This window comes from Chelonia mydas, chromosome 7 (genome assembly GCF_015237465.2).
Source record: "Chelonia mydas isolate rCheMyd1 chromosome 7, rCheMyd1.pri.v2, whole genome shotgun sequence".
In the NCBI taxonomy this organism is placed as follows: Eukaryota; Metazoa; Chordata; order Testudines; family Cheloniidae; genus Chelonia; species Chelonia mydas.
The window spans coordinates 106,689,579-106,717,485 of NC_057853.1; the positions used below are offsets into that span (position 1 = coordinate 106,689,579).

The 27,907-nt window shown below is 37.0% G+C and overlaps 1 protein-coding gene across 2 annotated transcripts; it reads left to right on the forward strand.

Moving 5' to 3' along the window:
- On the forward strand, positions 1 to 27,907 carry TIAL1 (TIA1 cytotoxic granule associated RNA binding protein like 1). 2 transcript variants are annotated; one of them, XM_037903644.2, is made up of 12 exons: positions 1 to 542; positions 10,116 to 10,212; positions 14,068 to 14,217; positions 14,452 to 14,506; positions 16,384 to 16,471; positions 18,430 to 18,505; positions 21,238 to 21,346; positions 21,657 to 21,752; positions 21,857 to 21,941; positions 22,605 to 22,728; positions 23,216 to 23,355; positions 24,777 to 27,907. In XM_037903644.2, the coding sequence occupies exons 1-12, from the start codon at positions 514 to 516 to the stop codon at positions 24,892 to 24,894; spliced, it is 1,167 nt and encodes a 388-aa protein (XP_037759572.1). In that variant the 5' UTR covers positions 1 to 513; the 3' UTR covers positions 24,895 to 27,907. The 2 variants fall into 2 exon arrangements, with proteins under 2 accessions (XP_037759572.1, XP_027682411.1); XM_027826610.3 differs by lacking the exons at positions 1 to 542; positions 10,116 to 10,212; positions 14,068 to 14,217; positions 14,452 to 14,506; positions 16,384 to 16,471 and adding an exon at positions 17,883 to 17,957.

The window sequence follows — 27,907 nt, forward strand, 5'->3', positions numbered from 1 at the left end:
ACCAGGCATTTCAGAGGAGGGTCAGCGGATGCCCCATGTTCTCCCTAAAATGCCTGGTCTTTCCGCCGCTCGCCATGCTGGGAGTTATAGTCTTTTGCCCTCCCATCCCTTCCAGTTTTCTGGGAGTATTGAGATAGTTCCGCCTCCTAGAACTACAATTCCCAGAAGGCCGTGGGGCGACCTCATCCACCTACCCAAGTCTTATCCTCTGTGACTACGACCCCCAGACGGCACCGCAGCGCGGTGGCGGGGAATGGGAAAGAGAATCCGGCCGGAGAGGGAGCGGGCTGCGGCTGCGCAGTTCGCGGCTTCCTGAGTGGCTGGCGGCGGCGGCCATTTTGTAGTGCTGCCTCCCTCTCTTGCTCGGACTGCAGTGTCGGGACCTGGCGCGGGGGCGAGACTGAGCGAGGGGAGCTGGGGCCCTCACCTTCCCTTCCCTTCTCAGTGCGCGGCGGAGCCCCCCCCCCCAGCGCGCCCCCCGGAGACAGCTACGAACGGCCCTCACGCGCCGTGATGGAAGACGACGGGCAGCCCAGGACCCTGTGAGTGAAGAGAAGCGGGAGCCGGGCGGGGAATGGGGGCCCATGGGGACTGGCCGGGAGCAGCCCCCCGGGTGGAGAGGGGCTTGGGGGGCGCCGGGAGCTAGAGGGAGGATATTGACGGGGCGGGCGGGGGGGATTCAGAGCGTGGCGCGGGACGTGCTGCCACAGCATGAGGGGCCTGGCCGGGGGGAGGCGGATATTGACGCGGGGGAGGGGGCGCGAGGAGAGATCACAGAAACCGGAGAGAGGAAGGAGAACGTGGAAGATACTGACGGGAGTTGGGGTGGGACCGAAATTGCAAGAGGGAGGGAAGAGGAAGCTACAGAAACAGGGAAATGGGGAGGAGAATTTTGGGGGGAGAGAACACGTAACCTGGAGAAATGGAGGAAGGCAGAGGATATTGACTGGGGAGGGCCACGGATGATACTGAGGAGATGGTCCAGAAATTGGAAGTGTGGGAAGGCGGAGGAGTAAAATACCGACTGCGGGGAGGATGAGTATATTGACTGGAAGGAGGGGAGGATCCAGTAACTGAAAGGCAAAGTGCAAAAATTGAAGTGAGGTAGGAGGAGGAAACTAGGTTGGATGATTCTGACTTTGGGAGGGAAGTGGAGAGCCAGAAGCCGTGTGAGTATAGAGGGAGGCACGGGAGAGATCCAGAATCGTGAATGGGGTGCATAATCAATGACTGACAATTTTGAGGAAGGCATGCTCCTTATTGTACTCTTGAGGCTAAGGGAAGAGTAGTAGGGTAGGCATATATGTCGGCCTGCTTTGTTGTTGCGACTAAACCCTCCCTTCACCCATCTGAATTGTATATGTGGCAGAAGAATGCTCACGGCTACTCCAAGGTAAATGGATTTCTCATGGTTCTAGTTTGTGGTGTCATCAAACAGATGTTCATTGTTTCACTTTCTTTCCTGGGGTGAGGTGAAGACCATTGTGAAAGAGGATTTTTTCCCTAAAACTGGATGTTTAGAAAAGTCATTTATTTTTTTCTCCAGTACTTATATGGTATGTTTTTTGCTAGACACTATCATGAGAATTCACGTCATCTTGAGTGTGTCAGTATGTGGTGACTTACTAACAGCTTGAAGGTTTCCTTCTAAGCAAATGAGCTTAATCTTAAAAAAACGGGAGGTTTTGAATTGCTTAATTTGCTGATAGTCTTACTGAAATCTGCTGTGCTTTCGTTATGTTGAAATATTTTGTTGTATTTTTAAGTTATATGGGAGGTACCTGGAAAGTATAAATTGGCACTTTATATGCATTTTAAAAAGTCTAAATAAAATAAGTTTTGTTCAGACTATTTTCAACTAGTTTATAATCTTAGCTCCCTCTGCCAGTTTTGTGAAGAACAATATATATACTAAATGAAATACAAAAAACTCAGACTGTGCATGTGGGTAAGAAAGACGTTGCCCTTTTGCCTACCTTGGGAAAATAGCTTTGAAATGGCCTTTGGGGCCTAATTTGGGTTGTTAAGACGCTTAAAAATGCAGACTGTGTTTGGGAATAAAATTGGTTTCTAACCAATTTTATTTTTCTAGGTGATATTGTCTGTCTCTTACCCTCCTCTTCCCCAAACCACAAAAGTTGGATTTGATTATTCCTGATTTAGTATAACAACAGTTACCAGGCCTGCCTTTGCTCTTTGAGGTACATACTTTGAGTCCTTCTACCCCAAATAACTTTTAGAAATGGATATTGACTGCCTAAAAGGACTTGGAATTCACTTATAACAATGGGGAATAATCTTAGGATTTTTTTTTTTAAGTGGGAGAAGGAGAAAGAGTAAGGTGCACAGTGAGGTTTAATTTAGTTTATTTTTAATGAATGAGAGATACTCCTGACTTCCCCTCTAAAAACAAAAACGCTTCTGGGAAACTTGGAACTAGGCTAAGTTTTAAATGTGCTTTGACTGCTGCTGTCAAATTCTGGTGTTGAGTTAGTAGTTTATACTCTTGACTGAGGCATCTGGAAATGAACTAGTTTAACCCTTAGCCATTTAATGACAAGATTGCATTTGTGCTAAGATGTCTGAAATAACACCTCAGAAGAGCTGCAGAAGAAGATTGAATAATCACATATGATTATATATCTGCTTAATTTGTCAAGTTAATATACAGTAAGTGCTTTTCTTAAAATACAAATTTTCTCTTGCATAATAATATAAAAAATCCTGCTGTAGAATTGCGTACACATTCCACTCACCTCTAGCTTTATCTGAAATACCAATAATGTTTTTAAATTTAGGATTCTCTCTCAAATCCTCATCTTGTGGGTTTTTTTTAAGATTACTGGCCTACGTTAAGCCATTCATGTATAACATTCATGCCTTTTCATTTGAATAAGATGCTCACTGACATCTAGTACCAAATAGTAATATTGCACGTTGAACTCTTAAGTAATTTTCTATAAAGTAAGTAGTAGGTATTTTATCTTTAAACCCAATTGACCAATTGTATAATCACGTGGTCAATAAAATAAGTGTCATGATTTTGTGCCCATGCGGTATTTCACTTATGAGAGAAAATATATCTCAGGAGTTCTCTTCTATTGCCACACTGGAAAATACTGTATGTTACTGTTTTTTCTCCTATAGACAGCACAGCTAGGGATCAAATGTTTTAATTGGCAAAAAAAACCCCAAAGGCATTAGGTCCTAAGTAATTGTTTTAAATATTAATTGCCTACAGTATTAACTTATTTTGCAGTATTTTAAGTGGTATTATATTGCTTTCTGGTGTTTAATGACTTTCTTAATGGTTCAAAGTATCTGAAATACTAGAAAACAAAGACCATTTAACCTCTCTCAGCTAGCAGGCTTTTATATAAATCTGAAAAAAATTATAGTTGGCTCAGTTGTCAAAGGAAATGGTAGTATTTCGATAAATTATCAGCTTATTTTTATAACTCAGCATAACATGGCAGTATGGTAAAGATGAGAGAACTATGTTTACCTCACAGTCCCTCATATAACGGTTTCTGGATTCTGATCAAAGCCTCTCCTTATTAACATTATATAGAAAGTAACAGCAAAAAAGTACTTTTGAATTGATTGTCAATGCCACACTAGTTGAGACTGAAATCAGTAATAAAATATATTAGACTAACAAATTTAATACAATTTTTGAGGCCTCAAAAGCTCTTTTGATAAGAGTACTTTAGAACTTACTAATAACACATCTTGTTGATATGAAAGTTTCAGTTGGAATCAAACTTACTCTTGTAAATTCTGTCGGATCCTTATCCTTCACAAACAGTAGACATTGAAGTCTTATTACTTTGATTCCCTGGGAAGCTAGAACCTGAGTCCTGCCAATGATCTGTACTCTGACTTGGGACTGTCCTTTTAGCACACTAAAGTTGTTTGTTCTCCATATTAGCAGTCATCGCATAGTCACCACTGTACACAAAGGTGTTATATCACCCACTATGCCAAATTATATATTTCGGAATGTGGATCTGATCCATGGGGCACTGAGCTAAAATAAAACTTTGAATCTCAAACTTCACTTAAAGCCAAGTTTCATAGATAAAGGTAATGTCATTTCAATTGAAATTTTTTATAGATAGCTTCCATTTCTGGAAGCTACAATATGGAATTTCCAAAGCATTTCCTCTTTCCTGTAGCTCACTAGTAGTATCTGTGAGACGATGCCATCTGACCAAGTCAGAGAGTTGGAATTCATGTGAAATTTTCACCATATAACTTTCCCCTTTTCTTACCCCTCCCCGCAAACGTTCAATAACCTTCTTTAAGGTAGAACCTGGAAGAACTTTGACGGGCCAAAAAGAAGTAGCTATGAACATAGCTGTCCTCACTTGCCTACTGTACAGCGATAAAAAACGTGTCACCCTCATAGAGCTCTTTTGATCCTCAGCCTAGTTGATTGTTGAGGTACTCTGCTGTTAGGATTTTTCTTCTACCAGCTTAACAGGATCTGTGAACTTCAAATGTTGTTTCTTGGGGCTGGTTTTCACTATGGGGAGATCCACACTGCTGCAATCGATGCAGCAGGGATAGATTTAGTGGGTCTAGTGAAGACCCGCTAAATCAACCACAGAGTGCTTTCCAGTCGACCCTGTTACCTTAATCTTCTTGGGGAGCTGGAGTAAGTCGACGGGAGAGCGTCTCCCATCGATGCAGTTCAGTGAAGACACCGGGGTAAATTGATCTATGCTGTGTCAACTCCAGCTATGTTATTCACATAGCTGGAGTAGCGTAACTTAGGTCGACTCACCCCAGTAGTGAAGACAAGTCCTTGGTCTATAGACATTGTCAAAATCATTCAGTAGTATAATATCTTGGACTTCTGGTATCTGGTCTAGGTTTTTAAACTATGCCTATCAGTGTAGTATGTAAATGCCACAATTTTATAGAAGTGAACACACTGTACAAATATGTCAATATGCATGAAGCCACAGCATATTGATATCCCATGAATTAAGGAGACAGCCTAGAGAGGTATAGTAAGTGCATTTTTCTACTGTATAATGTATGGTTTTGCAAAACTGAAACTATTATCCTGTGGGTTATAATAATATAAAAAGCTTGGAAGACCATGGAAGTAGTATTTTTAAAAGCACTTGCTTTGCTCCAAACGTCATATTGCATAGTTCTGCAAACTTAGTATTTTATAGTCTAAATAGATAGTACAACTTGTAAACTATGCATAATTTATATTAAAAAAACTTTCTAAGCTGGCTGCATGTTACAAGTGGCTGTTTCCCTGGCTGTTGTGAAGTCATGAGTATATTGTCTTGCCACTCAAGCCAAGCTGGTGTTTTGTGGCTTCACAGGGATTTTGGTAACATAAGACTTCAGTTCCAAAGGGGTTGAATGTCTTCCGTACCCTGGCTATTTGGGATATTCAAGTACTTTACACCAAAGTTGTTTGATGTTTGTATTTTGTTTTAAGTCCTCTTTGAATATATTGGGAGCAGTGCTAATATTAAGTACAAAGGCTACATGAAATATTGAAGCTAAATCTTGATCTTTAACTCCCACTGGCTCGAACTTCTATAAGTTTGCATGGCCAAGTGGTTCTAAAAATCTGGACTCTGCAGATATTGCTATGCTTATGTTGTTTAACGTTATATTACAGATTGGTCTGAGGGTACATCTACACTAAAAACAAACAAACAAAACCACGACATCGAGTCTCAGAGTATGGGTCAGCTGACTTGAGGTAATGGGGCTTGTGCTAAAGGGCTTAAAATAGCATTGTAGACATTCCTGTTTGGGATGGAGCCCAGGCGCCGAAACCCAGCTCCAACCCGAAAGGGAACATCTACACTGCTATTTTTAGCCGCATAGCCTGAGCCTAAGTCAGTCGAATTTAGCTCTGAGACTTGCTGCTGCAGTTTTTGTGTGTGTGTGTAGTATAGGTGTACTTGAGTCTACAGTACTGCAGTTTCAGAATGGTAGCAATTTGGGAGTAGTGTTAACTGCTTTTGTATATTTTTTTATAACACTGAAAGCTGAAGGAAAACATACTACAATATAGAGTGATGCAATTATCTGAAATTCATTTAGGGAATTTTTAAAAACTTGTTCTTAAGCCAATAAAGCATTACACTTCCTTCAAATATAGGAGTTAACTGACCCAGAGTAGTATTGCTTTTTTCCATAAGGAAGCAGCCTACAAAATGGCTGAAACATGAGTTTTATAGTAAGTTCTTAACCTTTTTCATAACGATTTTTTAGTAGTTATATAAACCTGCCTACTGTCCTTTTTGGAAATTTATTAGTGTGGAGTAAAGCTTATGCTAATTCCTGAAGAATGATTTTTCTAGTTTCCTGCCAGCATGAAAGAAGTTCTGTTTTTTATAGTTTTTGCACAGTATTAATATACACCTTGGAATGATGCTCTTTCTGATATTTTACTATATTGCAAACATAATCTTCCTTCATTTCTTTGAGTCAATGGAAATGAAGGCACCCTGACTTCACTGTGTTTACATTCATGTTTGTGCAGCGCAATTGATGAGTGTGGACTATGTACACCATTTGGGAATGTGTTAGCTTATACTGCTGCAGTGATAGCAGAGGAAACACAAGTGCTCATTATGTAGGTCCTACAAAAATAATGGTTATTTCTTCACAAGGATTGTTTTATTTATAATCTCAAGGTTATTTTTTTTGTCTGATTCTAGTAACATCCTCAAAGGTTAAATTTTGAGTTCAGACTATGAATAGTCTGCACATTTTTTAAACATTAAGTATCGTTTACTCTATTTTAAAATTTAAACTAATTTTAGTATGGCATATATTTATGTAGTTTGAAAAGACAATTCATGTTGTTGTGGCTAGGTAACTTAGAAGAAAGTTCTAAATCTTATGTTGCAATTCAGTGAAAGATGTGATATGTATTGGCAGCGGTGTTACAAGTAGTGACAGAAGTGTAGTTCTCCAGTGTTTGTGTAGCTGGCTGTGTATATTTTGTGTGTGTGTAATATATAAAAATAAATAAAAGCCAAATAGCTGGTTTGTCTGGATAGCTTTTTTGAAAAAGTTGTTCAGTGAAATTTATTCTAAAATGTTGTGAACCATTAGTTTCTGATAGTGAGTTTTCCCTACTATATATAGAATTAACTTTGTAAATATGCATGCATATTCTAAATGGGAAAGTTTATATCCAGCTGATATCTAAAAAAGTTATTCTGGACCCCGATTAAAATTTAAGACCTGGTTGAGAGATTAGAGAAACAAATATTTTACATTCACTGAAACAATAGTTAACAAATACTGTTTTTAAACCTAAAAGGTTTTCTCTTGATTTAGATTTGTGTGGTACTGGTGCAAAACCAATCAAGTATGTAGTGTTGATTTCAGCACCACTCGAGTAGAAGACTGACCATAGGGAACTATAACATTGGCAGAGAGTTTATTTCAGGCTTTTCAAAGGTAATAAACAGATAAAAGGGGGTAAATGTAAGTGTTTAAAAAGTGATTTTAAAGCTATTTGGTGTTTCTCATTTGTTAGTTGAAGGAAGTAACTTTTCAAACAGACTTTAAATAGCTTTCGCTCAGTATATAGTGATATTCCTGCCTCCATTTTTACCCATATGTTTTTAACTTCATTGTGAAGTTGTTTGAAAGCGATACACTAAAGCGAAGTGTCTGTGGTTTAACAGGCACACTTGAATACTTAAAGTTGGGTGGCATTGTGATACTCTTACGTTGTAATGACAGGTTTCAGAGTAGCAGCCGTGTTAGTCTGTATCCGCAAAAAGAAAAAACTTGTGGCACCTTCAAGACTAACAAATTTATTTGACCATAAGCTTTCATGAGCTACAGCTCACTTCATCGGATGCATTCAGTGGAAAATACAGTGGGGAGATTTATATACATAGAGAACATGAAACAATGGGTGTTACCATACACACTGTAACCAGAGTGATCACTTAAGGTGAGCTATTACCAGCAGGAGAGCAGGGGTGGGGGAGACCTTTTGTAGTGATAATCAAGGTGGGCCATTTCCAGCAGTTGACAAGAACGTCTGAGGAACAGTGTGGAGTGGGGTGGGGGTGGGGATAAACATGGGGAAATAGTTTTATTTGCTTGAGGTTGGGGGGTTGTCTGTAAGCAAGGACTGGCCTGTCTCCCAAGATCTGTGAGAGTGATGGGAGACAGGCCAGTCCTTGCTTACAGACAGCCCCCCAACCTCAAGCAAATACTCACCACACAACAGAACCATTAACCCAGGACCTATCCTTGCAACAAAGCCCGTTGCCAACTGTGTCCGTATATCTGTTCAGGGGACACCATCATAGGGCCTAATCACATCAGCCACACCATCAGAGGCTCGTTCACCTGCACATCTACCAATGTGATATATGCCATCATGTGCCAGCAGTGCCCCTCTGCCATGTACATTGGTCAAACTGGACAGTCTCTACGTAAAAGAATAAATGGACACAAATCAGACGTCAGGAATTATAACATTCAAAAACCAGTTGGAGAACACTTCAATCTCTCTGGTCACTCAATTACGGACCTAAAAGTGGCAATACTTGAACAAAAAAAACTTCAAAAACAGACTCTGAGAGACTACTGAACTGGAATTAATTTGCAAACTGGATACAATTAACTTAGGCTTGAATAGAGACTGGGAGTGGATGTGTCATTACACAAAGTAAAACTATTTCCCCATGTTTATCCCCCCCACCCCCCACTGTTCCTCAGACGTTCTTGTCAACTGCTGGAAATGGCCCATCTTGATTATCACTACAAAAGGTGTCCGTCCGTCCCCCCCCCACCCCCTCCCCGCTGGCAATAGCTCATCTTAAGTGATCACTCTGGTTACAGTGTGTATGATAACACCCATTGTTTCATGTTCTCTGTGTATATAAATCTCCCCACTGTATTTTCCACTGAATGCATCCGATGAAGTGAGCTGTAGCTCATGAAAGCTTATGCTCAAATAAATTTGTTAGTCTCTAAGGTGCCACAAGTACTCCTTTTCTTAAGTTGTAAATATACCTACATGATGTGAACATTCCTGTGCTTCAGATTTGAGACTTTATTGACGAATGTACTGAATATCATTGTACAATTTTTACATATAAATTCAGTTCCAAAGCTGTACATCTCATTACTGAAATTTGATCATTCAAATTAGAAAATGTGGATTTTCAGCAGTTTTTCATGATATGGCTTTATCTTTTGTGGAGGTGCATTCTAGATTCTCTACTAGCTTTCAGTATTGAAGAAAGTAGATGAACTTTCCTGTTGGAGTTTGAGTAGGAAACTTTTTTTCACCTGAAATTGACCAACTCATACACTTTTAAATTTGGAAATGTCCCGAAGGTTGAGTAAGTACTAAAAAGTTCTTAAGTTTAAAAAAAAAAAAAAAAAAAAAAATGAAAAAGGCAGTGTAGTAGTTAGTATCAGAATGACTTTTGGTCAAAACTTGCAAGAGTGTATGGTGCATGTGTACTGTTTTTTAATACGCTTACCCTTCCTCTGGAATTCTCAGTTACCACAACAGATGCCTAATGGAATACTCCTTCTCTGTACTACCCTTTAAGTTACATTCTTGTTTGTGGGTGTGTTGTTTTCCCCCAAATGACTAGATGCAATAGAACCAAAGAATTGGGCTCTCTGACTATGAGATCATTTGTCATCTTCATATTTGGCTGAGTTATATATCAGTAAAATATTAAGAAATATAATGTTGGTTATATAAAAGAATAATTTTTTCCTACCCTCCAAAGCAGTGTTAGGCAATTAGTCAGTGGATAGCAAAACTTGATTTTAAACATCATTCCCAACTTGATTGCCTGTTCTCTCTTTTTGTTGCTGCTGACAGCAGTAATACTGCTATCTACTATTACACGATTATTTCTAGTTTCATGATCTCAGTTGCATTGCCAGTCTTATAATTTAGGAAACTTGTTAATTTAGTAACTGTGAATAAGTTCATATGCAAATGTAAAGTATTTTGTTCAGTGTGGGATATTTAAAAGGAGGTTTTACACAGAAATCGTATAATATGTTAAAATCTATTATAAACTTGAAGATAAAGTTGCTGGATTTAAAATACTGTTTATTTCCTTGTGTAGCTATGTAGGAAACCTCTCCAGAGATGTGACTGAAGTACTTATACTTCAGTTATTCAGCCAGATTGGACCATGCAAAAGCTGTAAAATGATAACAGAGGTAAGGCCTTCCATTTTCAAATGGTATCAAATATAGTATACTGGGTTTGCATTAAAATGCAGAAAATCAGATTGGCAGCATATCTCTGCAACACTGGTGTATGGTGGAATATAGCTTCCTAGGCAAACTGTATTTGTAGATCCTTGCAGAGATACAAATTTATACCTGCGGACCCACAAGGCTCTCCTGGGAACCGCAGTGGCAGGAGGAGCAGAACGTGGGGTCGCCGCTCCCAGGACCCCGCGCAGGGAGCTCCTCTCCTTCTCCTCCTCTGTACCATCCCCAGCCCTGCCCCTGGCCCTTCCACGCAGCTATCTGCGTCTCCTGTCTGTGGGCATGCGTGCCACTTGAACACATGAGCACGATCAGGAACAGCTGCCAGTGAGCCTGGTACCCGCCCCAGTAGGGGGGGATGGAGACACTATAGCCATGCTGGAGGAGCCGCTGGCACGGGGCACTGGCTCCTGGGAGCGGCAGCCCCACATTCTGCTCCTTTCGCTGCTGCGGTTCCTGTGAGAGCTCTGCAGTTCTGAAGATACTGATTTATATCTGCGGATATCCGCATCCGCGAATATAATTTTGTATCTGCACAGGGTTCTATATATTTGGACTCAACGCTATGCATGACTAAGCAGTTGTCAGCTTGTGCTCAAAGGCTGTCATCTGATGCAACAGAATTCTTGTTGCCATGTACTCTTTAGGAATAAGTTCCTTCCAAGACAGTCTTCAGCTTGTATAACTGAGTATTGGCATCCTTTGGTTTCGTGACACTTGATGGGAATTTCTAGCACTGCAGACATTTTAGCCCAGTCTTTATAGTTCTACTTTTTTAATAACCATAGATGGTTAAATGGAGTTCTAGTAATCTACTGTAGATAAATTCTCAGTCACACATGTTCATTTCCTTACCCAGTGACTTCAGTAGCTGTCAATAAATAGTCTAGAATGGATGAAGGGTTGAGATATTCCAACATCTTTCACTGACCCAGGACTCTTCAGCCAATCAACTCAAGGACAGACTAGTAATCTGACATCTATCTAATCTGAAAGAAAATAGATCAATAAGAGTAGAATCAGTGCCATTTTCTTAGTCAAATTACAGGTTTCACCTGTAATAAAGTATCCAAATGTGCAGTGCCCATTTATGGCCTTTAAAGTGTGTGTGCGCGTTCAAAGTTCACCCTGAATTCGGTGTCCTGTAGTAGTACCAAATTTAAATGCTTGCTTTTAGAAATTATTAACTGGCATCTTTGTCTTGTCTGAGTTTCAGGAATGCAGATTGAGAGAAAACAGAAAATGGAATGTATGATGTTTCTGTTAGGGTGGTTCACTACAAACAGCATGCTAACTTGTATTTTATATTGTATTTAATAGACTGCAAATGTCTGAATGTCTGTGGTAATTGCATTTCATTCAGATTTAGATGGAAATATTATGCTGGTGGTACAGTAGGTCAGTACAACAGACTTTAATTTGTGGAAATGCATTTCAAACCTAGTTTGGGTAATAGGTGCCTTAAAACACTTTTACTCCTTGTTCCCATTTGTACACCTTGAAAATGAGTACATAATTCACATTCAACTGGCAGACTCTTTTCCAGAACTAGAATAGTGGGTGTATTGCAGGGGAAGACATGGAAAACTATACTTATGGATACAGGTTGAGCTGCACCTGCCTATCCTGTCCTTCTCTCTAAAATCAGAGCACTTTTCATCTTTTCACGGGCACTAAACTAGCTCTCCTATTTAAGAGCCTCTTGCTCAAGACCTAGTCACCAACTTACTTCTCATCTCCCCCGAGTGGAGATAGTATTGAATGAGTCCATCTGTGATGGTGCGTAGTTTCTTCCCCAGGACTAATTAGCATGCTACTTTACTTTGCTCTCAGTTCTGTGTTTCCATTTTTGTTATCCCGCTTGTAGAAGACATGGACTAAATAGTCAAAAATAACTAAAGATTTTGGGTGCCCTTCTTGAGATGCCCTGAATGGGTTTGATTTTTTTCAGAGGGTGGCTGCTCAGTAACTTTTGCAAATTGGGACCCTTAAAGGTATCTTGAATTGGACACCCAAAAACAGAGGTACCCAAAATCACTCCTTAAAAGGCCCTTTCTTTGAAACGAGGGTGAAAATGGGGCATTTTCTAATGGAGGAATAAACTCTAATACATGCACTGTGGATCCTGAGTTTCCTCCATTCTTCCTCTTCCTGCAGCAGGAATGTGATGGGGGAGAGAGAGAAAGGGGGCTTTAAGCCTTACTTGTATCTGGTGTTCTGGGGCACCTGGGGACCTACCCCAGTCCTGGTGGTTAGTGCAGTCTCATGGCTTCTCTAACTCTTAAAATATGCTTCCCAGGGCCCCCAGCCACATCCTGTCCTCCTCCTGACATGTCCCTATCATAAGGGCTGAGAGGAGGGCCAGCGTAGAGCCCATGTGTTGGCTCTGCACCAGTTGGCAGATGCCCTGTATTGAGGGTGTTTTGGAGGGCTATTTCTGCCCTCTTTATTGTCCCTTAGCGCCACTTTAGGGCCTGACTATCCAGTTCTCTTTTGTCAATATCAGAGATGTGAGTGAATGACTGCATTCCTTTATATCCCTCTGGAAACTGTATTTGAGCACATATCCCTTAAATAGGCATTTCTTTGTATCTTATACTTCGTATATGAACCAACATATTGGCTAATAACAGTTAAAGCAGTGTGAAATAAAGACCCAATCTCCACATTTTTGCTGGCACTACTGGAGAAAGTGCTGCTGTGCAAGAGCATGGTGGGTTAGCAATTAATTTACAACAGAAATTTCCTATCCATGTGAAAGAAGACAGAAGGGAAAATGGGGTTCTTAAAGTGAACTTAATTTTGTTTTAAATTAGCTATTTTTCAGAACTTGCTTTGTGAGTTCTTTGGTCCTGGGGTTGTACATGCAATATCAGTAATGCAGATATCCCAATGTAAAACTCCCCAGCTTAGTGCACGCTGCAAACATTTTTCACAAAGCTTAAAATCTAGTGTTTGAATTTCATACTGTAATGATTACGATTTGATTGGCTTCTCAGAAGTCGTTGACTTTCTTTACATTTAATATCTGTTTTATTTAATAAAACTGTTTAGCAATTAGTATTATTTAAGTGTGACCTGAAGGGCAGATGGGGCTGTTTGTACCCTTCTTTTTCCCTGCTTCAAAATGTCTAAAGAAAGTCCGACAGGTTTGTCTGCTTGGTTTTACATTAGAAATTCAGGTCTTTCCAACCCCAGCAGTTCCTAGCATACAGTATGGATGATTGGAGATCATGTAGCATTATGATATCACAAGCATCGAGACTAAAACTTGACCACTTGTGAAGAGAGGATATTTAGTCACTTTTACACTTTACTGTTAACTCACTGACTCCTTTAAAAGATATTTGCATCCAACTGTTGACAAGATTTAATATGTTCACTTGTTCGAGCTAAGAGAGCTCCCACTCCAGGTTTCTGGTCTACCAAGGAGTCCTTTGGCAAATAAAGGAAAGATTTTGTCAATCAGGAGGGACATGATAAACCTTTCAGGCTTTCTTTGTATGTGTTAAAGATGCAGAATTTCCCAAACCCATTGTTCCCCTCTGCAGGTAACCTGGTATGTGTTAAGCTTAGTAGACTAATGCTAAATGAAGACTTAAAAAATGGATTTAACCTTGATAAGAAATGTCCACATTTTTCAGTATAATTGAAGTATCTTCGAAAAGAGTTGAATTTTAAAAATTAGAGTTCAATGTATTACATTCTTAATGTTATTTTAAAGGTTATCTTATACTAATGAAATAACATTGTTAAAGTTTCTAGCTATAAGTAATATTTTTTCCTGGATTTTTTTCTCAGCAACCCGATAGCAGAAGGGTCAACTCTTCTGTTGGATTTTCTGTTTTGCAGCATACAAGCAATGACCCTTATTGCTTTGTGGAATTTTATGAACACAGAGATGCAGCTGCTGCATTAGCTGCTATGAATGGGAGAAAAATTTTGGGAAAGGTAAGTTGTGTATAAAAATGCTAAGGTTTAAGAAATTAGATTTATGTAAAATATTTAAATTATGATGTGAAGAATTTCACTGAAAATGATCAATACATCCTCTGATGCCTTAAAAAAACTCTTGTTCTCCTCTAAAAGAGAGAATTTGTGTAGGTTAATATTTGTAAGTGGCCTTTGAGTGTACATTAATTTCTAGTTTTATGCATTTATGCTAAATCTTACATTTATTTTCAGGAGGTCAAAGTAAACTGGGCAACAACACCGAGTAGCCAGAAAAAAGATACATCCAGTAAGTAATACCGCAGTATTACATTGTGAAATATTTGTATAGCGATTAGTGTAAGAATAGGTTGCAGTGACACGTCTAAATATCATTGTATTTTACCTCTCATGCTGAGTTTTAATAGAAGAAATACCCACATTCATGTTTTACAATTGAAATCTTAAAACATTCCCTGTATTTTACTCTATTTTACAAATGGTGGAAATAAACATAAGAATGACCATCCTGGGTCAGACCAATGGTCCATGTGGCCCAGTATCCTGTCTTTTGACAATGGCCAATCCCAGATGCTTCAGAGGGAATGAACAAAACTGGTCAATTATTGAGTGATCCATCCTGTCTTGTCCAGACCCAGCATCTGGCAGTCAGAGGCTTAGGGGCAGCCAGAGCATAGGATTGATTCCCTGACCATCTTGGCTATTAGCCATTAGTGGACTTATCCTCCATGAACTTACCTAAATCTTTTTTGAATCCAGTTATATTTTTGGCCTTCACAACATCCCCAGCAATGAGTTCCCACAGGCTGATGATGCATTGTTTGAAGAAGTGCTTTCTTCTATTTGTTTTAAACCTGCTGCCTATTAATTTCATCGGGTGACCCCAATTTCTTGTGTTATGTGAAGGGGTAAATAACACTTCCTTATTTCACTTTCTCCACACCATTCATGATTTTATAGACCCCTATCATATCCCCCCTTAGTTGTGTCTGCCAAATTGAATAGTCGGAGTCTTTTTAACCTCTCCTCATATGGAAGCTATTTTGGTTTCCCTTCTCTCCTTTTCTAATTCTAATATATCTTTTTTGAGATGATGCAACCAGAACTGCATGCAATATTCAAGGTGTAGGTGTACCATTGATTTATATAGTGTCATTAGGATATTTTCTGTCATTATCTGTCCCATTCCTAATAGTGCTTAACATCCTGATAGCTTTTTGATTGCCGCTGCATATTGAGCACATGTTTTCAGAGAACTACAGTTACTCCAAGATCTCTTTCTGGATTTATAACAGCTAATTTAGTCGCTATTTTGTATTTATATTTGGGATTATGTGTTCTAATGTGCATAACTTTGCATTTATCAATGTTGAGTTTCATCTGCCATTTTGTTGCCCAGTCACCCAGTTTTGTGAGATCCCTTTGTAGCTCTTCACAGTCAGCTTTTGGGTTAATTATTGTGAGTAATTTTGTATCATCTGCAAACTTTGCCACCTCACTGTTTACACCTTTTTCCAGATCATTTATGAATATGTTGAAAACCGCACTAGTCCCAGTACAAATTCTTGGGAGACCCTGCTATTTACCTCTCTTCACTGTGAAAACTGAACATGTATACTTATCCTTCGTTTCTTGTCTTTCAACCAATTGCTGATCCAAGCAAGGACCTTTCTCTTATCCTGTGACTCCTTACTTTGCTTAAGAGCCTTTGTTGAGGGAACTTGTCAAAGGCTCTATGAAAGTCCAAGTACACTATATGCACTGGATTCCCCTTGTCCACATGTTTGTTTGACACCCTCAAAGAATTCTAATAGATTGGTGAGGCATGATTTCTCTTTACAAAAGGCATGTTGATGTTTTCCCAACATATCATGTTCATCTGTGGCTCTCATAATTCTGTTCTTTACTATAGTTTCTACCAATTTGCCTGGTACTGAAGTTAAATTTACTGGCCAGTAATTGCCAGGATTACCTCTGGAGTCTTTTTAAAAATCTGAGGTGGAGAAGTTAAATTACTGTTGAATGTCTGATGGAATCCTTGAATTAAATTTCCTCGGAGTTCCTGGATCCCAGTTCTTTGCTAAGACTCACTTTCTCAGAAGTATGCAAGGAGTTAAATTACTAGATAGCAGTTAAATATTTGATTATATAATGCTTTATTTGCAGATCACTTCCATGTATTTGTTGGGGATCTAAGTCCAGAAATAACAACAGAAGACATCAAGTCAGCATTTGCTCCTTTTGGTAAAATATCGTAAGTATCATAATCAATACTGCAAACGTCATTTCAGGGAAAACTAGCATAAATTTGTTTTTTGTCTGAAATAGTATTTCTTCATCTTTTTGCAGATTGTGCGATAAGGTTTTCATTATATTAGGGTGGGTGGTGAGATGTCTTCATTTCAGGTTGTGCATCACATGTTTGTAAATACAATTAATGAATTTTGTTCTCCAATCCAGCTGAAAGCAGTACGCTTTTAACCTAATTTACATATAAAGGTCATTGCAGTTTTTAATTGAATAACCAGAAAAATAACAAATCAACAGCTTTTGTTAGTGTAACTAATTTTTTTGCTTAGTGTTTGTGTGCAGAATAGTGATTTCAAAAATTACAAGTGGTGTGTATTCCATCAGACTTGCCTATAGGCAGTATAGGAAAGCAGGTAAATATCAAGGTATTATTTTGAGATGCAGTAAGTGTAGCTAGTTGTAAAACTTAGCTAAGTTGTGAACGTATCTTGTATAAATGTAAGTTGTTTTTTTTTTTTCCCCTGAACTATGAAATAACTTTTCAATTAATCGAAGGGGGGTTAAGTTAAAAATGCTGTATTTCAATGAAAAAATGCTGTTTATATTTGTGCACACTTCTGTCAGTTAAGGGATAAATACCTATCTATATTACATATTTGAGATTAGATTTCAAAACATCTATTGTGTTTTAATTGAACATGTTAAATATTACAAGAATTCTTGAAGTGCTAAGCATGTATGTCTCTTTGAATAAGGTACTGGCTTCAAAAAGTACATTGATCTCATATCACTTTCTTTTTAAAATCCTTTTAAAAAAAAATTACACGTGAACTTTTTGTGCTACTTTACAGGACTATATTTCTGCTAAGAACAAAAATTCTCATTTTTCTTGCTCTGTACGCTTTTAAATGAACCATAAACCTTATTTCTTATCTTCTGCTATTTTGTTGTTTACTTTGCTTTTTATCTCTAAATGTGGTAAGTAATACTGTTTAAAAATCAATATAAAAAGAATACAGGTTTCTATTTCTCAGTCTATATTTATACCTGAGACCTGCAGTTTTTCTAAAGTCCAAGTCACAATTAAAAGTAATAGCATTCTGGTTATTTTGCAGAATTGCTCATAAGAATGGACAGGATCTTGAAGGCTAACTGCAAGGAACTGTGCACACTGGAACTCAGTTGTAGATTTTTTCTCATTTCTATTTATTCTTATTATACATTATTTATATATACATATTTTAGTATTTACATTTTAACATTCTATATTCAGTGCAGTTCTATATTTCCAATCATTTTAACTTACTCACTAAAAATTTCTGTGTAAATTTGTTGTTTTCGTACTGGTGTGCTTAGCATTGTTGTTAGTTTTATTATCCTTTCTTAAATTTCTGAAAATGTCAATTTTTCAAAATTTACAGCTGCCCAAACTCCAAAATGATGGTAGAGAATTGACCAAGAAAAATAAAGAAATCTGTTAACCAGGCCATGTATGCCTTTTAATTCCTATTTTTTTTCCTCTTTTTCAATTTTTTAATATTTCATATATTTTGTATCACTAGGCAGAAGACATTTAACTATTTAGAAAATGCATGGTAAAGTAGATAGAACTGTTACAGTAATTTATAGAACAGTAAACCTTAGAGGACCCTAGCTAATAGAATATTAGAAAAGGAAACTTTGTTCCTTTTTAAACTTCGAATTTGAACATTTTAGTTTTAGCCAGAAGAGGTTATGTGGATAGGTTGCATGTTTATTACATGTTATTTTTTTGTCCTACTGCTTTTTTCTAACAGGTAAAGAAGCAATAGGGAGAGTTCAGGAATGGCTATAGTTTTAGGGCTAACTGAATTTATAAAAAGAAAAACAAATATGCTCACAATACAGTGTGTGTGGTTCCTTTTAGTTTTTATTTTGAAGGTTAATAATAATTCCCTCATATAGCTGTGCTTCTTTTCACAGGGATGCACGGGTAGTTAAAGATATGGCAACTGGAAAATCAAAAGGCTATGGTTTTGTATCATTTTATAATAAACTGGTGAGTAACTATGCTGCAGGAAAAATCTTTATACAGACCAGTATTTATGCAGAGCAGTTATTAAAGAGACTTGAAGTCCTCTGTATTTTAAAAAAAAAAAAAAAGGTTGAAAGTTTCAGGTACTAATCCTGCCAGAGTCATCCTGCCAATTTTTGTAATTTTACCAGTGGTTTTTTTTCCATTTTTTAAAAAAAGTTTTTCCCCTCCTCTTTTGCTGTGATACCTTTACTAAGGATCCCTTTCCTAAGGGAAATGAATTGATTATTCAGGGGAAAATATTGAAATTGACTATAAACAAAGTACTGTCAAACAAAAGGTAAACGTACAGTAAAAGTGAAGAGATTCTTTTTTTTTCCCCCTGTAATCTTAAATATAGTAGTAATGGATAAAAATATTCCAGACAGAAGTGACTTACATTGACTAGCCCTTTAATAGGCTTGCTAAACTTATTTTTTAGAATTATATTAAATAAATACAGTGTCCATAGTTAATGATACATCCTCACTATTTATGGCAACAAGGTGCTTTTTATAAAGAGTAATTTTAAGTTATACCATATGTTAACTAGAATATCTGAGAACATATTGTGAAAGAAATTGCCCACACAAGGTAGCTATGAGAAACAACAGCTATTTTTATACAGAAGTACTTGAGGGATTGTTTACATAGCTCCATATTGCCTTCCTAAGCTCGTTCTGTGTATTGAAAAAGAGACAAATGTACAAATATTTCAGGGGCTCAGAATTATAACAAACATATCTAGTGCTTTGTTGTTGGAAGTATTTCACATTGTTTTTTGTCATTTTTGTAATGTTGAAATGAAGTTCAGTGATTTCATAGTTAAAAGGACATTCCATGATGAAAATAATATTAAGAAACCTTGGTTTATTAAAATTGAAATCACTGAAACTCTAGTTTACATTTTACCACTTATGCTTTGTCTAATTGGCATTCCTTAGTACAGACAGCAAAAGTAGATATGTCTTTTTTTATTTTCTGATTCTCATGCATTATCATAAGGTTGTTTCGGTTTTCAGCCCTGCAGAAAAAATGCTTAGACAGTTTATATGTATGTAGAGCCTAAATTACTTGATTGTTCTTTTTTAAGAGTGTACCAGTGAATAGTACAGTTCAGTTTGGAACTTGGTATTTTCTTAGTGTCAAATAGGACCACATAATTTTGTACCAGATATTTTAATTAAAAAAACAATAAAACTCTTAATTGATAGGTTGGGTTTGTTACTTTCTTGAGTGCTAGTCTCTGTAGATCAGCCACTGCTTATTTTAAGTGTAAAAAAGTGTTTTAAAATTACTTCCTGCATGTGCCTGCCTACTCTTCTCTGGTATCCCTCCCTTTCTCTATCACATTTGAGTCTTATTTTCTTCCAAAAATATGAAACACTTAGAGGCAGTCCTACAAAGTTCTGAGTGCTTTGTGCTTTTCTCTCTTGAAAGTGCTCAGCACACTGTAGGACCAGGATTGTTCTCTCATCTGCTACTGTTCCTGCTTTTGTCTTTTAAGTTCCTCCCAATTTTCTCTGATTCATGCCCACATATTCTCAGCTTTGCACCTTGTAGTTCAGGGAGATGGAACCTGTTCTAGCCCTCATGACTTTGAAACAGTCTTCCAAACTGTGTGCCATGTGACCCTGTCTCTCCTCCTTCAAAGTATCTGCATTCAGTGGTGCGCTTGTGAATTATGTCTGAATTAAGCTGTTCAGGCTATGGACTGTCTATTTTCCGTCTTTGTATGATGATGATTGCTCTTATGGCTCTGTAAATGTTGGACTGCATTCAGAGGTGATATAAGTTGAATACCATGAAGGGGCAAATGGGAGGCTGTAGCAGGAAAAATGGGTAATAGGAGGTGGTTAGGTTGGGTGGTAGAGAAGGTGGGGTAGATCTCAGCTTTGCAAATTCCTCTTACCTACAGTTCTGCCTTCTCAAAATGTAGTATTTCCTCTTACATCACCATTTACTACCAAAATTTAACCAATATGCAACCAAGTTGATGATGGTTTTGAACATGAAGATGCAATACCCTTTTGCAGCAATTCCTTCTTGATACATAATTTGTCACACTGGAAATCTGTGGGTCAGAAATGTATTCATTATGAATATTGTAGATAAAGCAGTAAGATCAAGGAAATTCATAATTATGAATTTTTCTATATCCAAGTATAATAGGTTCTTGTTATTTTCCATCTGTTTCTATTAATGCTTTTTTGCATACTACATTCCCCATATAGTTATTGGTAAGACTAATTATAGTATCATTTGAGCGTTGTATAACTAAACTCTTATATTTTGGTTTATTTTATTTTACTTAAGATTGCTTTTGGTAATCATATAACATTGATCAAGAGATCACTTGTTGTTCAATTATAGGCTTTGTTTTTGTTTGCTTGTCTAGGTATAGTATCCTTGCTATATACATGGCTTCCATTGTCTTCTGTTGTGTATTCTGTGCATTGGAAATAGCAATTCACTAGTGAAGTAATTTTTTCATTACTGGATTTTGTTGTTACTGCAGAGTTTTATGATGTCGCTGCTTTAATATATTAAATGCCCCAAATCTTGAAAACGACAGTAACTTTATTAGTAACTGGTATTGCTGTTATATGTAAATTAATCCCAGTGACAAATGAGTACATTTTCAAAAGTAGTAGGCTTGCCTATCTTCTCTCCTTGTCCATGCATGTTGAATGAGTCTTAATTCTGATGTCCTTCAGGATGCAGAAAATGCAATTGTGCACATGGGAGGCCAGTGGTTGGGCGGCCGTCAGATCAGAACTAACTGGGCAACACGAAAACCACCTGCTCCTAAAAGTACACAAGAAAGTAAGATGCTTGTGTTAACCTTTTATTAGCTCTCCAGCACATGTACTGTTATGCTGGACTTTACAATGTACAGTTAGCAATACACTTAAGCCACCAAATTCACTTAACTTGTAATTTAGTATGTGTTTGACTCCCAGATATTCAGGAATAAAAGGCCTAGTATATTAAATCATTATCTTTCTTATTTTTCCTGTTGATTTGTCTTAAAATATTGAGCAGATTTGTCAAATGTATAATTTTGTAATTATATAAAAATTATTGGAAAGCAGATCCTGTTTTAATGTTTGAAAATGACCCTTTCTGTGTATAGATAGCACGAAACAGCTGAGATTTGAAGATGTAGTAAATCAGTCAAGTCCAAAAAATTGTACTGTTTACTGTGGAGGAATTGCCTCTGGACTAACAGGTATGATTCACTTTTATTGAGGGTACGGGGGACGTGTTAAACAACTAATGAGTTTGCAGCCCCACGGTTGCTAATGAATTGGTTGAAAATATCATCTGTTTTAGATCAACTTATGAGGCAGACGTTTTCACCATTTGGACAGATTATGGAAATAAGAGTTTTTCCTGAAAAAGGTTACTCATTTGTCAGGTAAGGCTGTTAAACTAAATCTATGATTGTTCAATATATTAGTATTTCATGTATTGTTCTGTAACATGTACTTTAATTAGCAGTGCTGTTAAATTAAAAGCTCTCACTTGCAGTATACATTGAAGAAATTGAAGCTTTAAAGGTTATGGGCATTTGCTCCTCAGAAAATAAAGGCTTACAAAGGCAGCCTCAATTTGGTGTAAGATTTTTGCATTTCTTATTATTAGAGTTGTCTGAATATCTGATTTATTTTATTTTTTTGTTTTTTGGTTATTGATTTGCTAGTCATTGGGGGTGAGGTTGGGTCAACCCGAAACAAAACATTTTAAACTTTCAGCAGACTGAAAAGTGGAAAAAAATAAATAAAACCCCAAAACTTGTTTAGATTTTGAGTTAATAAAAACGAAATTGAAGTAAATTTCTAAACAAAGTTTTGGATTTCTTTTAAAAACTAATTTGGTGAATTAACACACGTTCACATGTTTCGGTGGACCCAAATCTGTATTTGGGGAGTAGGAGGAAGAGATGGGAGGAGAGTTTCAGCCAACAATTTTTCACCCAGCTCTACTTGTGATGCATGCATGTAGTCACAGTTCTTTAAAGTAATAGCACTATCAATTATAGTAAAACATAGTGTTAATTTCATTTCTATCTTATCTCTAGGTTTTCAACCCATGAAAGTGCAGCACATGCTATTGTTTCAGTCAATGGAACTACAATTGAAGGACATGTTGTTAAATGCTATTGGGGTAAAGAATCCCCTGATATGACTAAAAACTTCCAACAGGTAATTACATTTTAAATCTATTTTTAGTAGTTTGAGTGTTTTTGCATAAGCCAGCTGTGTTAAGTGTAAGACCATTATCTCTCCCCATTGATACATTATTAATAAATTATTAATTAATACAATTAGTGAAATTGCGTGGTCTGGTCTTTTTGGTAGCGCACATTGCGGTTCACTACAAGGTTGGGCTTGCAACTTTATAGGAACATAACTTCTTGTATGATTCAAGATGGGAAGCAGCTTTGGGAAATCTCTGAATTCTAGCTAATTGAGCTACTGAAGACTAGCTCCATCCCCTGTCAAATATTTTATGGTGCTATTGAAACCTTATTCCTTATTGCAAAGGCAATTCTTTTTTCAGTAATTAAAGCAAAGAATTGTAACTCCAGCGGTATCATAACACCATAGATTAAGGTTTTGCCCTTGCCAGCCATATTAAAATTTAATATGTCTGTAGGAGTTGTACTATGAACTATTTTTTTTTGCCTAGGTTGACTACAGTCAGTGGGGGCAATGGAGTCAAGTCTATGGAAATCCACAGCAGTACGGGCAATATATGGCCAATGGATGGCAAGTACCATCTTATGGAATGTATGGTCAAGCATGGAATCAACAAGGATTTGGAGTAGAGTAAGTGATTATACTTGTTTCAAATATTTTTAAAAAGTTGTGTTGCAGTTCTCCAAAAATGTTAAAACTTTTCTGTGATCCCCACTTCAGATTAATTTGGTATCAGGAGTGCTCTTGCTTCAAGCCTTTCCGGCCAAACCCTCTTCACTAGGAAGCTTAAGTCTGTTGAATGTCATGCTCTCTGAGGAGTTATTCAGTGCATTAGCATATGCACTTGTTTCAACATTTTGTGTATATTGATGTTCTGAGATAAAAGATGGCTGGTAGACACATTTTGCTTCCTTGGTGGACTCTGAGTCTTGGTTCAAAAGAACTTAGCAGATGATTTGCAATGCTGTTGGGTGGCGATTATTTTAAAAAACAAAAAAACCAACAATGTAGCTGAGAGCAGTCATAATGCCATGTAACCCAAAAGCATTTACCTAAGTGGCATACTAACTCTGAAGGGCATGGACCACATAACTGATCGTTCATCTGCTCTTAAGAGTATTTAAAATATATGTCCAGAACAGTTTTTTAAACATTGTCTTAATTTTGTAATATTCTCCTGAGGATTTCACAGTAATATTTTTCACTGCTGACTTACCAGCGTGTTCCCTCTCTCCCACCCAGATGTGTCTCCATTATGTTTTCCTTTTTTATACATCTGCATCAGTGATGTTGATAGAAGTTTGCACAGCTCTTGGAATAATGTTAACTCTTGCTGTAAAATCAGTGGAGAAGTTCATATTGTTTGTCTGTACCCAAGTGTGTTTCTTCAATTAAGTGGCTTCAGACTGATTATGTTGCATTTGAAATAAAGCCAAAGAAACTTGAGTGTGGCTATAGGAAGAATTTATATTTAAGTACTACACAAAATCTGTCTAATTTGATTAACGTATTCCCTAAATACTATATTTAAATCTTCCTTGCATTTGAATATTAATGGAAAAGGTGTGATACATATTGAGTTTATAAAATTAAGTTGCTCCAAATGCTGACAAGTTGCCAGGTCATCATCTCCTGTAGATAAGAAAACTGTACAGGGTCCAGAGAGCTCTTGAAAATAATAGAATGTTTCTTCTCCATCTGAGCCAAACCAAATTGTCTGTTTTGTTTAACTTGAAGGGGGGGGGGGGCATTTTAAAATTGATTTCGTTTAATAATTCCCTTTTATGTATTTGAACAATACCTTTCTGCTTTGGAGATTGCTAGCCCATGCAGCTAGTATGTAGGTTTCTTGGCTTGTGGTTTTTTCCAGAAGCAGGCACATTTTAGGAGGAGAACCTGTTTTAAAATCTTCCTGTATGTGCATTATTTTTGTGAGAAGTTGGGAAGCTTTTGACCTTGGCAGGAATAGAAGGTAACAGAAGCAATATCAAATTTTGTGTCTCTTTGTAAATAACTTGATTGGCTTGCCTTTTTTTGTTTGTTTTTTAAAGCCAATCTCCATCTGCTGCCTGGATGGGTGGATTTGGTGCTCAGCCTGCCCAGGGACAAGGTGCTCCTGTAATACCTAACCAAGCTGGATATGGTATGGCAAGTTACCAAACACAGTGAGCTGGGACTCTGTTTAAACGTGTGTATTTCATGATAGGCTTCAGTTTCCAGTGATACTCTGAAGACTGGAATGTAGACACCGGAAGAAGAAAATATTTATTTTAAAAATGGAAATGTTTGGAACCTTTAGCACAGCTTTGCTTTGGTGAAGAACACACGTCTTCTAGTTCTGCCTTTTTAAGTTTTTGTTCATGATGGATATGAACATGTTTTTCTTTGTGTACAAAAACTAAAATAAAGTCAATAAAGACAATTCTGACTACAAATTTTGATATAGTAGGATAAATGGCTAATGAATTTGATCCTTAGATTACCATTCCATTTTTTTTGTTCTGTCTTCAGTGTTTTACATCCCTGTGCTTTTTAAGAGAAACGACATTTGAAATATAGTAAGCTGCTTTCAGTTAAACACAAATCCTGAAATTTAACTGTGGACCGGTCATTACACCCTGTAAGACAGTAGTGGGTTTTCAACAAATATGAGGGCATCATTCAGAAAACATACATGCTCTTGGAAATATTTTTTTTTAAATATTTAATTTTTCTATATGCTTAAAGAAACTGAAGTCTGATACAAAATAAACTTTCAATCCAAGCTGAAAAACATTACTGTCTGAGTTATTTGAGCAAATTTTGCTGTCCACATTCAGGCACATACTAAAACTTTTCAAATCTGGTTTGCTTTTTAAAACTCTAGTAATTGCATTTAATTTTGAGACGCAAAATGTTTTTGCAAGTATGGTGTTTGTATTAGTCAGGCAGTCATACTTGTGCTTTTTACATAAAGTTTGAAGGCTACACATTGTAAATATTTAATAACTACAATGTTTCAAAAGCATGCTCAAACATAGAAGTAGCTTGTAATTATTCAAAGTAATACTTAATAAACTCTACTGCTTTTAAATGCAGTAGACTGACAAGAATGTGCAAGACTGACATTTCCAAAGTTGGCTATTATGTAAAGTTACATAAATTACTATACAAAGAGCCTTAATTTTAATTTCATAAATCTTTAATGCATCACCTTTTTGTCATTAGAAATCTGAATTTTTGCTTTACATTATCGGGTATGTAAATACCTTCGTTAACAACCTTGTAAGCCTATTTCAAGGTTATTATAAGTTGTATAGTATCTTGAGTGTTTTGAAAAATCTTGGGATGTTTTTTAAGTCTAGAAATATTTTGCCCAAGGATTTTTTAACAAGATTGTTAAAAACATCTTATTTTACAGAATATTCAATGTGCCATTTGGTAAATGGAGATGCAGTTGAAACAGTACACTGAGTTGTGACTTATTTTTAACTAAAGTTTTTGTCTTTATGGGTGGTTTGCATGTGATGAACCTGTACAGAGGCTGGGTTGTTTGTGTACTGAGTGTATAAATGGATAAATCATGAAGATGTTTAAATGGTATACTTGGGTTATTTCTGAATTATTTTATGGATACATTGATATAAACTGCCTCAATAAATTTGAAGTTGAAAATGAATGTAAGTTAGCTATAAGTACTGTGTTTTACCTGTGACAGCTAGGGGGTGCAAATGTTTCAGCTGTATATTTGAATACACTGAGACAAGCACTGATTTCAAAAAGCATATAGGACATGCTGTGATAGTCCAGTGAAGTAAACTTGCATTAAAAATGGATTGTTGCATTTAAAGGGTTTACAATTCCAGAAGAGAGTCTGAGAATCCTGATATTTTAGTCTGTTCTATTTCTTTCATAGATATTATTTTAGTTTCAAGTTAGAATAGGATTTTGAAATGGAAAATTGCTTTAATATTATAAATCTATCCAAGTAGTTAAAATGACTACACATATTACTGTTTTAGAGAATCGAATGATTTATTCATTCCTTTTGCAGCCAAATCACTTATAGAACCTTATCTCTTGGATCAAGTTGAAAGGAAGGAGTTCTAACAGAAACTAGACAGTGAGCTAAATTATACCTACAGATACATATATACAACTCTGATGCACACCTTACGCATGCAATAGTGTCTGGAGTCAATGTGGAACCCCAAGTGCTTGTGATGGCAGAAGTTGGCCCTTTATCTCTCTGTTTCTTCTTTACCTGCTGTTCTACTCAAGCTAGAAATTTGTCTAAATTTTGTATATATGTATATCTTTAAGCGAAGATCGGCTAATACATTGTAGTCTATAAATTTCACAAATAAGTCTGACTTTTTATAATGCTTATCTGGTTAAAAATATTTAATGAATCATGAGTTATTTGAATTTGCAAGTTACTTTAAGGTTTGTTTGCTTCCATGTGAAGAGTGGGGTTTCTCCTTAAGGCTAGGTGTTGGAATATAACTAAAGCAGTAAAATTGTTGATGTGTTTTGAGTTTGTACTGTGACTTGAGCAGTATGCTCTTTCATGAGTTTACTCAATATTTAGATGCTGCAGGTACATCACCACATAAACACCCAACTGAAATTGGGAAGAAAACTAAGGCCTTGATCCTGCAAGATGTCAGCACACAGATCTTCTTAGAAGTCTGATATGGCTACTGCAGGACTGGGCTGTAACTGATGTCTCTTCCTCTCCTCCTGAGAGCCACAGTATTCTTCTCTCTCAGATAATTAATTTCTTCTAATGGTTTCTTTTTTATACAGCTTTTCTTTAACATTGATATTTCTTTGCAGAATACTCAAGGTACAGGAGTCTCCAGTGTCTTTAGACTGATTCCATAGTATTGTGAGGAAGAGTTTATACTTTGATTGCTTTCTTCTCAATAACGTTCATAAATACACCAGTGACAGTTACCTTTCGTTTTCTTTGGCACCAAAGAGCCTCTTGCACCATTTTGTTTTTATGAATGACTATGCTGTGATCCACCATGCTCTCCAGTTGCCGAAGTCAACCACTACTTTACCCCTTGCCACTAGGATTTCGGATTTCAAACAACCATTGAGCTTTCGTGGCTGAAGTTGATGGTGAACTTGAGGCAAGGCTGTAATCAATGTTTTCAGAAAACATTTAAATAAAAGCAAAAAGTTATAAATGGTT